Here is a 17,819-nt window from a genome sequence, read left to right as displayed (position 1 = left end):
TTCCTGACCTACAAAATGTTATTAATACCGGTTGTGTGCGGCTCGGTTGCGCCATCGATATTAATTAAGTAATCAAATGCCTATAGATGCTAACTGAGTCTAAATTATATTAAATTTTCACTTTTATTTTTAATTTTTATTTTATTTTATATTTGTATTATATCTTGCTCAACTAATGGTTGTTAACAACAATTTGTTGTTTTTGTTAAAAATCGTATAATATTAGGAGATGCGCGAGTAGTATTGAAAATTAAAGCCTAGTATTGGCGCTAATTACTTGAAGCAAAAAAAAAAATAGGAAAAAGGTGAAATAAAATGAGAAAAGCGAAACATAAAAATAAAAACAAAAGACTGATATTGCTTCCTAATTCATAAATTTCATACATCAGCGAAATTATAAACATTTTTAAGGGGGGCTTGAGAGTAAACTCTTATTGTGTGAAGCAAGTCCATACATACATACATTTATAGAAAGACGCTGAGAGTTTCAATAACCCAGTGAAGCAGCTGATTGTTACTAAAAATTTAAATCTAAAAATTTCGAATTTTTTACCTTGGAAACTGTCCACGAAGTTTGACTCAGAAGGAAACGTTGAAGATCACATAAAATAGATAGATCACATATGTATGTATGTGAAAGATCAGCGTGAAGAGCTGTGTCGATTTAGCCATGTCCGTCCGTTGTCTATGTATACGTGAACTTTTTTCTTCTTTATTGGCATAGACACCGCTTACGCTGTTATAGCCGAGTTGATAACATTGCGCCAGTCGTTCTTCCTTTTTCGCTGTTTTGCATCAATTGGAGATTCCAAGTGTAGCCAGGTTCTTCTCTAATGAAGTGGAAGTTTCCTTTTCCTCTACTTCCCTTAGCGGGTACTGCGTCCAATACCCTCAGAACTTAGAATTATCTACGACTTCGAAGTTATGACTGTCAACAGTGACGTGAGAGACGCGTCGCGAGTGCGACGACTGTTTGTTTGATGACAGGAGATATTTCGTCTTGCCCTCGTTCACTACCAGACCCATTTGCTTTGCTTCCTTATCCCGTCTGAAGCCTCTTTTGATATCGAACGGCTCGGAAAGGTCCTTCCCGAACCTGGCAGAGTTTTTGGTATTGCTCAACGTCAGCTTACACAGCCATATTAGTTTTGGGGGATTTCGACACCAAAGGGGGGCAGGGGGGTTGTTTCTCTCAACCAAAACTATTTTCTTCTTTTCATTAGGGGTCGTTTCTGGTCATTCTCAAGTGAATGGCGCTCAGGGAGCTTTCCTCACTTGCGTGAACTTCTAGACATGACTCCATCCGTCGACGTGAACTAGTCCCTCAATTTTTTGAGATCTCGCTCTAAAATTTAACATCGTCCTTTTCTTCAAAGATCCATAAAAACGATGAAAATTAAGTTCTTGAACTTGAACTTTTTATTTATAAAGGTTATTTTAGATTCGGTGGAACCGGTGTTAACGTTGTTTCTTAATTTCGTCAAATTTTTAAGTGTCTTAAGGAAAAAATATATTTTTTAATGAAAAGAAATTGGGGTTGTTATTATACCGTCAACAAATAGTGCGTTGAATTTTTTGTGTGGAAGACCCCCTACATGTATGTTAAGTTTTGAAGCTGATCACTGTTACACATATCACTGGATAAAAGAGTAGAAAAACGGCGCCTTAGTCTCGCCAACTTCTAGTTATGGACCCAGAGTTCATCTTGCTTTTTAAGTTAAATTAAGCCGGAACTAAGCCGCACGACAATGATCACACAAATTCCACTTGATCTGTGAAAACACGGGTAATTTGTATTGTAAATATTTGCAGGTACAAATATCAACCAAGAGACCTTCCCGTATCGACGGAACGGTTTGGGTTAAATCCAGATAGGCGTCGTGGCTGAATCACAGGGATTCCACTTGAAGTATAGAAACGCGCCATCTTTGTCTTTTTAAAATGTGTACGTATAAAACAAGAGATTCAGACGACTCCAATTGATTAAGGATCGAGAGATCTTCATGTACCGACAAAGCCCTCGGCGTTTTTGTGGCGTTAAATAACAATTTCAGTCAATTCGTCCGATTCTTCGAAGGCTTGACAATCAAGATGTTCTAACTTTTGTCTAGAGAAAGTTCTTTGCTATACGGTATGGTTTTACTTTAATTATGAGCTCCTGCAAGGAGAAAGTTCGATTAAAGAAACTTCAATGAAATTTTTTTACTCACGAGGTTATGTATTTGGGAAATATGAAAAGCAGCTTGTATGTTCATTCCATGCACCATGCGTTGATGTATTGGTTAGTGCATCGTCTTAAGTTGTTTTTGTTTAAAAAAACGGGTATTTGTTAATCATACTATCAGGCATTCGGTGAGGCCAGACACCAAAAGTTTGTTGAGGGTGAACGCGAATCACGACAGAAAGCGAAATTATTGTACACGCATACAAATGTATGTACAACGATGTACATAAATGCAAGCAGTTTGTTTGAGTATGTTACAACGGTACTAAAATAATAACATTAAATGCAAGTTTGTTGTGTTTTACAGCTAACGGCGATGACGCTTGTAAAAATGCCCACAAGCATCAGGGAAGTGTTGCAGTCGAATAGATGTTCATATGTTTGAAAAGTATACTCTATACTAATGTATAGTATGTATGTGTGTATGTAGATATATGACTTGGAGGCTGCTCATCGGTGCACACCGCTTAGCACCTATAAACTATGGTGGCTAGATGGTGTCAAGAGGCACTATGTAAGCACTTGTAGGTATATGCATATGTATGTATTCATGTATGTTTGTATGGGTTAGTGCACAAAAATTGTATGTTGGCTAGTAAATTGCTTAGACGCCTAGCATTTTGTATATTAATTAATGTAATTTTTTGTTGTTGTTAAAAATGTGTATACCCCGAACAGGGTAAATTAAATTTGTAACAGCCAGAAGGAAATGTCGGAGGACCTATAGAATGTATACATATGTATATAAACTATTAGTGTGATAAGCTGAGTCGAATTCACCTTGCCCATCTGCCTTTCGTTCTTTCGGTATATGTACATATATGCGCACTAATCCCTCAGTTTTGGAGATATCGTTCTGAAATATTGCGTATGTTTTTTTCTCCAAAAGAAGCTGCTCATATGTCGGAACTGCCGATAACGGACCCCCATAGCATAAAGCTGCCATACAAACTGACGGATCAAAATCAAGTTCTTGTATAAAAAACTTTTTTAGTTGACAAGATATCTTCACGAAATTTGGGATAGGTAATTCCCCAAAGTAACTGAACAATCTCAGAAGAAATTGTTCCGATCGGATCACTATAGCATATAGCTGCCATACAAACTGACCGATCAAAATCAAGTTCTTGCATGGAAAACTTTTTAGTTGACAAAATATCTTTACCAAATTCGGCACGGATTATTTTCCAAGGCAACCCTACAACCTGCGAACAAACTGTTCAGATCGGACCACTACAGCGAGTAGCTGCCATGCAAACTGACAATCAAATTCAGTACAAAGATCCTTTTATATGTACCATTCTATGCTATAGAAAATGTACCTGTGAAGGGTGTTTTAGCTTTTTTTCTAATTTTCTTTTTTATTTGCTTGCACATTGCATAATTCGTTAATGACAGCGACAATAGCAAAAACAATAAAAGTGCAATTAATAAATGCTTTGTTTAGCTGCCAAATCGGATGGGAATTGTACGCAGAATCATTAAAATCCTAATGAAAGTGAAATTAAGAAGGAAAAAGGCGCTGAAATGTAAAAAATACATACCATATAATTACTAGCGGCTATGTATGTATGTATGTATGTTTGCATTTCAAAAGCATAAACAAATCTCATGCATGAATAGTGTTTTGTAGACGTGAGGCGACGTCGTTACAACGCCCAACAGCAACAATATTAGCATTAGCTTAACATCATCATAATTATTATCAACCGCAGCTGCGCTTTACTGACCAACAGCCGCAGTAGCCGGTTTTTTTGTGTTTAGTCATCTTAAAATTCAGTTATTATATTTACCAACTTCTTCTACTCGCTTAGCATGCAAATCAACGGAAGTTTGTGCCCTACTGCTACCATACTGCTAAGCGCATCTTTACAGCTGTTGTTGTTGCATGTCGCATGTCGCACGCTCGACGCTGCTGCGCGGCCAACTTTACGTGGTTTTCGCATATAAAGCCGTTCGTTGCAACGGTTAGAGCATCAGTTGTTGATTGACTCTCTCGACTTACATATCTCTTAAACATAGAGACAACAACATGAAGGTGTGTACCGTTAACAGGATTAATTGGATTACAACATATAGCAGTGTCAAGCTGCATTCCTTCAAAACGGATAACTAACAATAAATCTCTCTAATATTCCTTAGGTATTTGTGTGTTTATTGGCAGTTTGTGCCATTGCGAATGCAGGCATTATTGGCGGCGGCGGCGGTGGTTGGTCCAGCGGCGGAGGCGGTGGTGGCGGCTGGTCCAGCGGCGGCGGCGGCGGTGGCGGCGGCAGTGTCAAGATTGTGAAGATCATTGATGCTGGTTCCGGCGGCCATGGTGGCGGCGGCGGCGGTGGTGGTTGGTCAAGTGGTGGAGGCGGCGGTGGCGGCTGGTCTGGTGGTGGTGGCGGCGGCGGTGCCGATGTCAAGATCATCAAAGTCATCTCACATGGTGGTGGTGGCGGCGGCGGCGGCGGCGGTTGGTCTAGCGGTGGTGGTGGTGGCGGTTGGTCCAGCGGCGGCGGCGGTGGCGGCTGGTCTAGCGGTGGTGGTGGCGGCGGCGGCTCCGTCAAGATCATTAAGGTCATCTCGGAAGGAGGTAGCGGTGGCGGCGGCGGCGGCGGTTGGTCCAGCGGTGGCGGCGGTGGTTGGTCTAGCGGTGGTGGCGGTTGGTAAATTGCCAATCAACACAAACAAAAAGCTAACCTCCTTGTGATATGCATCAAGCCAATAGTGTTCAAATTCATCGTAAACGTTACAACAAAATTTTGCAATTCTCGTTGCAACACATGCCCTGCCATAAACATACCTAATCATCCACCATCTGGCAGCAACCTAAAAATCATCAAAGCGCAACTTTGCAGACCGTTTTGGAAATCTTCAACGCTGAATTGTATTGCCAAGAGTCACCGTCTACCAGTATGTCTTTTTAAAATACTCATAAGTGACTTGATGAATCTACCGACCTCTTACTACATATTTACATCTGTACACACAACTTTTGTACATAAATCCACTATTTTTTTTAGCAAAAAATAAAATAAACAAAAAATTACAATATAGTTAAAAAATACTCGTTTTTGCACATTATTTTTCGGCTAGATAAATAAGCATTATTGCGAGCCTTAAACATTGAACTTTGAGCTTTTACCTTTTTTCCAAATTTTGTGTGCTAACTAGCCAGATTATTTACAAAATTAACAACAATAACATTAAAGCGCGATATGTAGCTTCGCTACTCCCACATTAGTCGGGTCTACGTGACCGGAACTAAATTGAATTTTTATACGGCCAAGGATAGCCACTTCAGAAAAACCAAACAGCCATAATAGCAGACATTTTAATATTGTTAGTACTTTCAAAAATCATATTTTTGTCAAATCGCGTAAATTTTATGCTTCATTCGAATTTGATGCAATCGGATAATAAATAATTTCTGCAAAGCATATGTTTGTTTACTGTGGTTTTTGTCCTCTTTATGTCTGTTATGAAACGGTGATAAGCCGCAAAAAGTTGCTATGTTGACTTGTCAACAAAGCACAGTTATGAATGATTCAGCGTAATTCATATGTAATGAAAATAATTAAAGCGTTTTTCAGCGAAAATTCACCGGAAACTAAACCGAAATTACTTCCTCAAAAATTTAGCAGCGTAAGTTTTTCACATCAACACAGCTGTTAAATTTTTACAATGAAATTTCAACAATCTCTTCTGCGATTTGGCACTACTCACCGGCACTCTCAAGGAAAACAAACGTTCATTCATACATTTTACGCATTTGCATTGAATATGATTTTGAATATGCGCTGGATTTATGGAATCTCTAGTTTATGATATCGTCCGCTTGACGTTTATAACAACAAAGCAACGAAAATGTATATGTACATACATATGTATGTATATGCATTAGATTTATAAGCATTGTAAAGATGCGGGGCAGTCGCTATTGTTTGCATTTGGAGTTAATTTCATCTTTGCCTTATCGTTTTTGCCACTCAATTAATTTAAAGTTGCCTTGTGGGTGCGTTACACGCTTCAGAGAAAAGTTATTATGGTTTTAATTGTGTTGGTGCATCAAATATAATGTTTTCATTAATTGTCTAATAAAAGAGTTGCACATTTTAAAAGTTTTGTGTATATTTAAAATAATTTTTCAAACCATTCGGCTACATATTTTGTACATGCTTACGTACATATACCTACATATGTACATACATACATAGATATGAATATAGAAAAAACAATTAACGCATAGGCATCACATGTGTTAATTATTTTGCTTCAATTCCAATTTATGTTACCTTGACTTCATTTCATGGCTTTGAGTAGTTCAATTGCGTTGTCTAAGTAGTTTAATGAGTGTTTTTACATAAAAACTGCACTACTTCTTACACTTAACGACATTCTCATAATAAAAAATTTATAAAAACATATGAATTCCACTTTTTCCGAATCAGTTGAGTTCTGCTTAAACTCAAAATATTGGGAACTGCTTTAATATCCGCTTAAGATATTGGGATGATTGTTTCCGGATATTACTATTTGAAAGGTTTGGTTTTATATTTTGACCCACACATATATTTTTTGGAGACATGTTCACGGTAAGAATAACTTCTTCTTCTTCAAGAACAAATTCTATTAATTCAAATGTTTAAATGAAATTCCCCACCAATTTAAAAACATCGTAAATAGTCCTTATACTATATATCAAAACTGTCATTGGGGTACAAAGTTATAAGCAACTTTTACATTATATATACGTATATAATTGTTTAAGAATACAATTATCATTAAACTGGAATAACGTGATTATTTTTTGATATTTAGGTAACACTTTTTAGACGCCAGTGTAGGGATAATCAGACTGTTTACTAAAAACACTGTCCTTTGAAGAAAAATTCTAACCTAATCTAAAATCCGTATTCATTGTTATGCCAGATTTTGCATATTAAAAATTACAACAAGTACAATTAATTCCATTATAAAAAATAATATTGCTAACAATTGTAAAAAACTTTTTGTCCAACACTAATATCTAATCCTAAGCAACCCTGAACTGCGAAAAATGGCGGTCTACTCTACGATTTCACCACACCTTATCACACAAGCGTACTCGCTCTGCCTTGAGGCAAAATTGTGGTTGTAAAAAGGCGACAACATGCTCTTCTACGAACAAGGTGCAAAGCATACCAATGAATAACACATACAAGAGCAATGAGAAAAAATCAAGTGTCATATCAATAGGAAAAGCAAGCAGCGCATAAAAAGAAAATTTCAGCTCCAATTGTAATACAAATTTCTTGCCCAACAATTAATTAAAAGTATTAGAATTGAAAGAAATTTATAAGTGTTAATTGGAGCTACATATTTAGCTAAAAAAAACCATTATTATATATAAGCGCTTCTCATGAATATAACTCGAGGGTAAGCACGTTCCAGCAGAGCCGTATTGAAAAAGTTTCGCTTTTTGCCGACGACGAAGTTCGAGTCGTCGACGTCCCTCCCAGAAAAAAAGTAATCTCAGTAAAAGGAGGAACTCTCAAAGCCAAAGGGTTGGTTTTCAATTGAAATTGCCAAGATAACTTGGTTAAAATTTTAGTTGGAACTAACCAAAATAGCGGCATATCGTTAACCAACGGAGTATTGGGAGAATCTAAAAAAAATTTGTAGACGTTTATTGCGGCGGCACAACGAAGACGAAGAGGAAAAAAATTGGGCGAAAACTTTGCATTGATGGTAATGCATGCTAGAAAACCGCAACGTGTGAACGATGGGTAAATTTATTATTTTATATTGCATGCATTTTACAGATAGCTTAGTAGCGAAAATCAAAAATTTAATAACTTTGCACCAGCGGTCAAATGAATACACATCGTATTTATAAGTACGATAACTCGATAATACACAACAATCTTTTAAAATGATTTGGTATCAGTGAGAAATTTTTTGCTGGCATTTTCATTTGTCCGTCATTCCCCTGCCATTCGTATGGCTTTGATTTCATTGTGTGCTTTGAGTTAATTTTTCCTTCCACCTTGTTTGATTATCTGCTATTTGTCTGGTTCACCAATTCGGAATTTGTCTTATGTTCGTGCTTTCGTTCTTTTCCAATTTCTTTGATGGAATATCATAAGGAGAAGAGGAAAAAAATGTCTGAATATTAAAATCGACTAAGAACTATTTGAAGTTTTCACAAATTTCTGCTTTGGAAAATTACAGAAAAATTGTTGTAAAGTTTTTGAAAAGATTTTGATACATTTTAATTCGAATTTGAGTGAAAAATATCGGGATGAAATGAGGAACTAATTATTAACATCTGACTCCGGGAATTTCTAATTGTACATAGTTGAAGAGTAGATATATCTATATGTATCTGTTCTGCCATTGCTGCTGCTACTTCTAGTGCTGCTGCACCTCTCCAATATAAACGCAGTCGTCTTTACCAGTGCTTAGTATTAGCCTTTGCTACATATTCCCTCATATGCGGTAATTATTTTCAACGATTTTCATTTTCTCCTTTATTTTTCTTACAAAAGAATAGTGTGGAATAGTTGCACATATGTATGTATATTCTATACGTTAATTAACTTTTATGGATTACAAGATATATTCAAAAATGCAACAAAAACACCAGTTGAACTATAATAATGTCAAGGAATATGTTTTGTGAAATCCATAAATTGGCCACTGTGAAAATCTGACAAGCAAGTTGTGCACCATGCAACAGCAGATGTTGAATTTTGTCTTATAAATCTGATTATTTAATACATTTAAGGAATATATTCCAAGCATTGATTTAACGAGTACTAGAGAAAAAGTTGTATTCGGTGGCACCGAAGCTATAATTCTCTTTACAAATATTGTCCGGCAGAATTGTTTGGCAGCTATATGCTGTATTGGTCCGATCTGCACAATTTGTATGGAGATTGTACCCATGCCTTAAGCAATAACATGTAAAGTATCTTGGCAAATAGCAAGTTTTCGATACAAGGATTTGATTTGATCGTTCAGTTTGTATAGCAGCTATATGCTATAGTGGTCCGATATGCATTATAAAAATATGCATTCTACGAAAGTAGGTGAACGTGTGGTATCAAAACAAGTCTACTTCCCGACAAGGGCTTGCTCTTAGGAGGCGTCTCTGAAACTATTTGAGGAATGACAATTATTAAATTTTCCAACTTGTTTACCCTCCTCTAACTAAGTGTTTATTACTTACTAACTTACATGCTTAATTGAAATTAATATATATTTATATTCTTTCAGCTACTTTGAGAAGCATCAGTCTCATTCGTATCAGGTGAGTGTTAAAACAAATTGCAATTATTTTAAGAGTATTAATGACAAACCTACTGCATATTCATGTTTATGTTGCCCCGACTATATTAATGGATGCGATTATATAAAGTTTTATATTCTAGAATTTGAAGTAACTAGTATAATAGAAAAAAATATTGTTTTTATGCTGTTTTGCGAATTTCTTTTTACTGTGCTTGTGTCTTAAAACTACACATAAATTTAGTAAATAGTTTTGTGAATTTAAAACATAACATTTCGTTAAAAAGTGTTTAGTTATAATTTTTGATAAAGAGTATTTATTTGTAACCAATTGACGCCGGAAATATGTTATTTCTAAGAATCATTGTCATACAGTTAATTAATTTTGGTTTACAACTCTTTTTGTGTCAAAATTTAAATGGTAGAACATACTGACTTGTGTTCCTTGCTTTAATTTTTTTAAAATAACCAACTTCTTTGCTTAACATTATAATAACTATATCATGATATATAAAACCTTTTGTGTTTCGTTGCTCATTGTATGTGCGCATATTTTCAACATTTTTTTTTTTTAATAATTTCTTCTCTAACTGCAAACATTTACAAACTGCATCGGTCTTCTCGTTAACTGTCGTGTACACCACAACCAAGCAGCAAATCATCTCAGCATACAATATGAAAGTCCTCCTTCGTTGTAATCACTAACAAAAACACTAAGCACATATAATTAATAATCAAGGATAAAAAGTAAAAAAGGAAAATAATATTAAAAAAATACAACTTGTTGTATTTTTTCGCGTCTAAAACGCCAAAAATGTCTAGAAAAAGAAATGCAACCAATTGTAAGTCTGTATCATCTACGAATCCTACAACATAACAAACCGACAAATAACCTCTCTCACAATTGTGTGTTCCATTAACTCAAGGCAACTCATTTCGCTTCGCGTTAGTCAAGTAATAAAACACAAAAAATTGAAAACTAACAAAGGAAAAAATACACCATTATTTAAATATATGTAAATCGTTAACATCATTTTAAAGTGCAAAGTTGAAAATTGTTTTTAGACAGAAAAAAATGGAAACTTCGACGCATCTTAATTGTTGCATCATCGCTTAGAAAATTACAAATTGAAAATAAAAAAAGATTAAAAAAAACGTTTTAAGTGTATATAAATCACTATCATCTTAGTGTCAGCTCTGCGAGACGCTTCCAACGATTCCTGAAGCGTTCTGTTAGTACTCACTCGTGAGATTCCACAGTTTATGACTACCACAAATAGTATCACAATAGATTTACCATTGGCACCCGGCTGTAACAAAAATGCTGCTGTCGGTCTGTGTCGCGTAGATGATGTAAGTAGAAGTGCGCCGGTCGTGGGCGTGCGCTGCGCATGCGCTTATCCACTTGAAAAACGTATGCACAGTAGCGTCACATGGCACCAACAATTACTGTAGATAACTTAAATACACTCGTTTCACACAAAACCAAAAAAAAAAAATCATTAAAAGCGAAATTTGTGTACACACTTGGCGACACGACACGGACCGACAGGTCAGATGATGCAGAGTATTTCGACAAAAATATTTTGAATGTTATTAAGTAAAAAAAAACAGCTTATTCATGTCCTGTCGCTAAGTGTAATCTGTGGGCTGATGCCGTTTTTTTTCTTTTCAACCTGTAAGGTGTTTAATTAATGGAATTTCAAAATTTTAAATTGTATTTTTATTGTACACAAAATTATTTCTTTTATTGGCTTATACATTTTATATGCATTGGCATTTCTGCAAATGTGGCAACTAATTTTCTTGATGTTGTGTGTGTATTTCTTTTCCCATGAATACATAGTAGATCAGCACCTCATTTAGTTCTTACAATACTTTGTCCATTTATTGTTTAATGATTTCAAAAATTTTACTCTTCCTTTACAGAGTTCCAAGTACAGTTCAAAGCGCGATTATGAACGCGATCGCTCATCAAACTATCGCGATCGCGATCTGTCGCCAGCTGGCGGTGGTCCATTGAATAATGGTAAGTGCCAAAAAAATTCATCTTTTAAAATAGTAAATAATGTTTTTTTTTACATTTCGTTTACAGTTTCGCAAAGATTATCGCAAACTGCTATGAATAATGGTAACAGCGCATCGTATCGCTCACAATCACCTGAAGTAGATTCACCATCGTCAAGAGGGCACGGTTCGCACGATATACGCGATCGTGATCATCGTGGTAGCGATCGTTTCAGTTATATGCAAAAAATGAGGGATCGTGATCGCGATGTCTATAAAAAGGATAAATATTCTACAGGTGAGTTTAAAGTCACGTTTACCAGAGTTACAATCAAAGTGGTTATGATAATGAAAGCTTTCACGGGAACTTACAGTAAAAGTGTGCCTCTCTCTCCTCTTCGTTTATATTTTTCGAATTGTACTTCAATGAAAGCAATGAAATTGAGTCTTCGTGATTTAGGAGAGGGCAAAATAGATCTACAGTCGCGATGCATTCCTCGTTTATTAATCAATCAATCAATGAATCAATGAAACAAATTATTTAATTCGTTCCTACTAGGTTTGTTACAGAGTTTTGTTAACCAAGGCAGAATTTTACCTTGTTTTCAGTTAACCTTCTCTTTACACTATTCTTTGTCCAATTGGACTGAGAAATAACCGATATTCGTGTTTCCTCACTTCTCATAAACTAACCTCTTCAGAAAACTGAGAAATCTAATTGGAAACAATTAGAATGTGTAGGTGATAATTTTTAGATAGTCAACCCAGATATACCCAGATAAGAGTGCTTTATAAACACAATCAGGCAAAGGCATTTAATAATAGAGCTCGAGTCTAAATATACTATCGAGTCTAGATAAAATGGCATTTTCATAATGTAGTGAGGTAAACTATCCATAGTCTCCGTTTGATATTATCTTTTTTTATTGCTTTCCAAAATCGCCTTAACCCCTCCGTTCCCGGTCAAAATCTTCAACCTTAACAGCATTCAATAATTATTTGGGGTATGTTTTAAACAATAACAATAAGATCTTGAAAAATTGTTTTTAAATGTCACTGTCAAAAGAAAGATCAGCTGATAATGGGTATAAAATGATATAACCTATAAGGCAATGCTAGTGATACCCAAAAAGAGAATATTTTCGAAGAAAATGTATTAAATATATGTGAAAAATATGCAGACAAACTGAAGTAATTAAATTGTAAAATTTTCCAGTACGAATTTTTATTCTTCCATAAAATACTAAGTCAGAAATATTCGCGAAACAAAATGAATCTTCATAAACCTTTATTATAGTTGTACAATATTAAGAGAGACACGTGCTTTCAAACTATTTGTCTAAAAAGTATTATTTATTAAAATCTTCATACTTTTTCTCTTAATTTGCAGATAAACGCGATAGACGGGGCGGTGGCAGTGGTGGTGGTAACGATCGTGATTCAGAATCGCATCGCACCAATCATGATAGGTTGGATCGCCGCGGCGGTGGCAGCGGTAGTGGAAGTGGAGCAAAGCTTTGTTCTTCCAGTAGCGGCGACAAGCGTTCCGGCTCGACAGATCGTGACCGAGACCGCGATCGTGATCGTGGCGATTTGAGAGATAGTAAACGTGAGCGTGGCTCCGAACGAGATCGTGATAGAGAACGTGACCGCGATAGAGATCGTGATAGAGATCGCAGTGATCGTGGTGGAGGTGGCGGCGATCGTGAACGCGATCGAGGAGGTGGAGGAGGCAGTGGTGGCGGTGAACGCAGCGATCGGGGCGAACGTGTGGCAAGATGTGGCGATTGGAGTGAACATGTCAGTTCATCTGGTGAGTTTTAATGGAGGCTGAGTATTTATTGAAATCTAATTTATTTATTTGGATTACAGGAAAAATGTATTATTACAACTGCAAAACTGAAATCTCACAATGGGAGAAACCAAAGGAATGGATTGAACGAGAACGGTATGAGTTTTGTGACTTCAATGCACAAAATAAATATTTTAGTTTCCTAATTACTATGTTTATAGAACACTGGCACGCGATCAACATAGGGAAAAAGATTACCGGGACAAAGACCGCGACAGAGATCGTGAGGATCGTTTTTGTAGATCAGGTGAGTGTAATTCCATCATTATTTGTCAATCGTGGCATGAAAAAAAGTATACAAATATATAATGATTTTGGTTTCTGCAGCTTACGCGAAACATTCCAGTTCTCGAGGAAACTCACGGCTGAGGTGGAATTATGAAAACGATGGCGGACCGCCAAGTCATCGAAGGCGTTTGGATGGTGATTTTCGCTATTTTCTGCTTAATTTTCATAATATTTTACTTTTAACTGTATTTATTTTTCAACGCAAGGTCGCATCGCTGAAAATCCCGATATGGACATAAGTCCCGGTGACTCCACGCCAACATCGGAGGCTAGCTATCCGCTGACCGGCGCGCCCACAGTTCATGGTATGGTGAATGTGCAACACAATGACCTATCAATTCCAACATCAACCGTTGGCCTGCCGAATGCATTACCGCGTTTAGCTTCGCATCCTAACGCCAGCACTGTTATGTCATCCTCCTCCTCCGCGTCCGCTTCTGCTGCAGCGGCCAATGCAGCAGCCGCTTCAATGCATTTTTCCGCGTCATCCGCGTCAGCGCATGGTTCGGGCGTTGTTGTAGGCGGAGCAACAATGTTGCCCGCCACTGGACTCGCCTCTGTGCCATCGAGTACAGGTGTACCAGTGATGGTTGCTGGTGTGCTGCAGACACAAAATAATAGTAATCATCGAAAAATGGATCCAGTGACAATGTTGCAACAGCAAGCGCATTTAGCGTCAACAACGTCGCCAAATGTGAGTTGAAGTTTGCATATACCTTTTTAGTCCATTAAAATGTAATATTTATTTGTAATATAAATCCCTATTAATCGGACAGGTGGATCATCATTTGAACTCGAATGCACCGGGACCGCCGAAATTGGGTACAAAGGAGCAACAGGAAATGATGATGAGCTCGCAACAGAAGGCGTTATTAATGCGACAGCAGCAACAGCAGGCGGCGTTACATCATCATCACCAACTTTCACAACATGGTGGCAACGAGGCGGTACATATGATGTCCAATACCGGCACTTCCATGGATGTTACCAATCATGCGGCCTCATCAGCGGTGATAGTTCTAAGGTAAATCGTTTGTTTATTGTTTAAACATCTTTCAATAGTATAATTTTTTTATATTCCATTATGCAGAGATAATTCGGTGAACTCGCCACACTACAATTTAGCCCATACACATGGCATGTCGCCAATGGGCTACAATACAAAGAGTCCTATCACGGGTGTTGGCGGCAGCGGTGGTGTTGTTCCTGTTACCGGTCACAGTAACAATGTGGGCGGTGGTGGCATAAATATGAGCTCCGGCATAAATGCTGGCTCATATGCCGCCTGTAACACACCGTACGGTTTAAAGACTGTCGAGGGTAGCAGTGGCGGTGTCATGAACTCGATTGGCAACAGCAACAATAGCATTCACTGTCCCTCATCTAGTTTAGCGAATGTCAGCGGAAACGCTGGCGGTAGTGGAGTTATTGGTATTCTGCCTGGCGAAGGACCACCGACGCCAACGCAAGAAATGGACCTTAATGTAGCGGCAATGGAACAGCAACAACGTAAACGTATGTATTTACATAAATAATGTATTTAATAATTTCAATGATTTTAATATACAAACTCCAACATAACCTTAAAATTTTTTGCCAACAGTGGAAAACACTTCATCCGCCTCGTTGAGCACACTACAAAGTTGTGTAGCGTCGTCTGTGCAAGCCGGTCGTTCACAGGGTCCAGAGATTTCACCGAAATTAGCAAAGTATTTTCGTGCTGATTTAATAACACATGTCACCAATTGGCCAGCTGATATCTTGGAGAAACAGGTAATGCAAGAGGTGCAGTAGTTTTACAAATTACACGCACATTACATTGCATTCACGCAAATTTTTCCTCTCCTACTATTTTACAGGCGCAAAAGTGTTCCGAAGAAACGCATTTGTATGGGGATTTACAGTGTACGAAAGTGTCGGCCGAGTTAAAATGTGCTAGAAGCTTAGTTAGAATAACTGAAATCACAGCAACACTACAAGAACAAAAGTAAGTTGGAAAATTCCCACACTTAACTATTATTTATTTTTATGTAGTGCGTTGTTTTATAAACTTGGGCACGACGGCGTAACAGCTATGTGTTGTGGTTGATATGTAAACAGGCTTATTGGAAAAAATCTTACCAAAAGAAAGCAGGTCGTACTGGCTGTACATTATTGTTTGATGAGACAAACTGGTGCCATGCAGTTCCCTTATGTCCGCTATTGGCAGAACAATTTATAACGGTTTGACGTTTTAGGCACAATAACGTTTATAGGGATTAATTTTGCAGGCCAGAAAGCACTATTGAATCTTATATGTGAGGATTTAGTGGCAGTTTGCAAAGCGTGTAGCAGTCTTGCTCTCTGCTTGCTGCAATTTTCAACAGTGAGTAGTACCTATGTCGAGTTACTAATATCCCCAAAGATTATTTCGTATATAATTAAGGTTTCTGCATATTTCGCTATGATGAAGTCTGTGAAATAAGTCCACTGCACAGTCATAAGGGGCTAGCTGTTATAGAAGACGTACCTGTGCTGCCACAGTTTAAATCATAATAAGCAGAAAAACTTATTTTAAGACGGTATGGAGAGGATAGGTTAAAGTGCTAAAAGAGAAATGGAAATGCTGTTAAACTAAGATTATTTGAAAAAAGTTGCGCTCGAGTTGCTTTATATAGTATAATGTCTCTGTTTGTTACTCTTACTCTTTACTTCTATATATTTAAAACTTTTGTCAACATACTTATATGTATATATTAGGGTGTCCGTTATTTCCAAAGTTGTTTTGTTTTTATTGCAAACGACCACTTGAGTTTTAATTTTTGCTCTTAAGAAGGATATAACGTAAAAAAGATTTTATTTTAAATTTAAGCATTTTGATCATTTTTATATAGTTTTTATCTCCCAAGCAAGTAAATCTACAACTTTAACATAATGATATTCTAATACAAAATTTTTATTTGATTAATTTTAATTTTTTCTATAAACATTTTCCTTTAAAAGTTATACGCTGTTAAAGATTTACATCAAATGTACTGTATTCATTCAGTACACCATGTCGTATAAGCAACACAATGTATAAGTCAATTGCATGAATTAACTTCGGGAAATTATTGACACCCGAATGTACATATATATAAATGGCAATATATGTCTCCCCAAAAGCAATATTGCTAGCTTTGCAGAGACTGTGTGACATTTAGCGTAATATTTGATATTAATACTTAGCTGAACTGTTTTTTTTTACCGATTTCCGCTTTTATTTTTTATTCTATCAATTATGTATCTATCTTCTATTACAGAATTATGTATCTTCGCCAACAAATTCGTCGAATAGAAGAATCAAAATCACAAAACTCATTTATGTCTGATGATCTTTAGCCAATATCAAATTTGTATTAAAAAGAGGAATTAATGCTAAAAATTCACACATAACCACATTCATAAGCGAAAATTCTCACCAAAAAAACGCCTACACGCCCCATTCAAAAAATATAAATAAAGAAAACACATAACAATAGCAATTGGCAACACTACACTAATATTTACAACTAGTAATCGAATGATAGTGAGTGTAGACGGCAGGTAACCAGCGTTCAAAGTAGTAGCAGCAGCAGCAACAACAGTAACAGCTGACAATGTGAGAATCAAGCGTGCGGTTAACAAAATTTGAAACAGCTTAGTATAAATAAAAAGGAATACAATTAAAATACAAACAAGATAAAATGAAAATCATAAAAACACATAAATAAAGCAAGTAATACAACAGGAAAAATCTACACAAAAAGTAATGAATAATTATAGTAATATTATGACTAGTAATTATAACTATTAATTTAATGATAAATAAAAAAATAGCTATAACAAAATGAGTGTGCAAGCCCATTTAAATCAAACCTACCACACAGTTCGCTAAGGATATAGGAGACAAAGATCGAATTGTATTTCAATGTGCTAATTAAGCGCTGGAAACCCATTGTAGCTTTCAGCTGCAAGTCGTGGCGTTGGCTTTGTATGAATTTCATTGCGTAAGGAATTTCATAATAAGTGCCACACGCTTAGGGGCATATTTGAGCAACGGTGGCGGCTCGGGTGACCAGGCTAAAGGCGTTGGTTAGCGGCGTATAAATTTGAAAATTCAGCAGGTCTTAGCTTGTATATCAACAAAAAATCATTATAACATCAAGAAATGCCTTTTATACTTCATTA

At 36.6% G+C, this 17,819-nt stretch overlaps 2 protein-coding genes across 9 annotated transcripts; both read left to right on the top strand.

Moving 5' to 3' along the window:
• Positions 1–4,256: 4,256 nt before the first annotated feature.
• LOC120773706 (loricrin-like) lies at positions 4,257–4,882 on the top strand. The gene is made up of 2 exons (XM_040102744.1): positions 4,257–4,262; positions 4,367–4,882. The coding sequence occupies exons 1-2, from the start codon at positions 4,257–4,259 to the stop codon at positions 4,880–4,882; spliced, it is 522 nt and encodes a 173-aa protein (XP_039958678.1).
• A 2,549-nt stretch (positions 4,883–7,431) lies between these two features.
• LOC120774024 (WW domain-containing adapter protein with coiled-coil homolog) lies at positions 7,432–17,790 on the top strand. Of its 8 annotated transcripts, none has more exons than XR_005705214.1 (17): positions 7,432–7,980; positions 9,473–9,506; positions 10,139–10,837; positions 11,414–11,513; positions 11,580–11,789; positions 12,882–13,304; positions 13,364–13,439; positions 13,505–13,590; positions 13,671–13,766; positions 13,838–14,325; positions 14,408–14,655; positions 14,722–15,146; positions 15,235–15,416; positions 15,491–15,618; positions 15,704–15,996; positions 16,057–16,192; positions 16,913–16,995. XR_005705214.1 is itself a non-coding variant. In XM_040103313.1 (15 exons), exons 3-15 carry the CDS (start codon positions 10,748–10,750, stop codon positions 16,989–16,991), a joined length of 2,619 nt encoding a protein of 872 aa, XP_039959247.1. In that variant the 5' UTR covers positions 7,435–7,980; positions 9,473–9,506; positions 10,139–10,747; the 3' UTR covers positions 16,992–17,790. The 8 variants fall into 8 exon arrangements, 4 of the variants coding, with proteins under 4 accessions (XP_039959248.1, XP_039959247.1, XP_039959250.1 ...); XR_005705215.1 differs by having other exon boundaries at positions 7,433–7,980; positions 15,235–15,404; XR_005705216.1 differs by lacking the exon at positions 10,139–10,837.
• Positions 17,791–17,819: the final 29 nt, after the last annotated feature.

Source organism: Bactrocera tryoni, chromosome 4 (assembly GCF_016617805.1).
Source record: "Bactrocera tryoni isolate S06 chromosome 4, CSIRO_BtryS06_freeze2, whole genome shotgun sequence".
In the NCBI taxonomy this organism is placed as follows: Eukaryota; Metazoa; Arthropoda; class Insecta; order Diptera; family Tephritidae; genus Bactrocera; species Bactrocera tryoni.
This window is presented reverse-complemented; position numbering and strand designations above follow the sequence as displayed.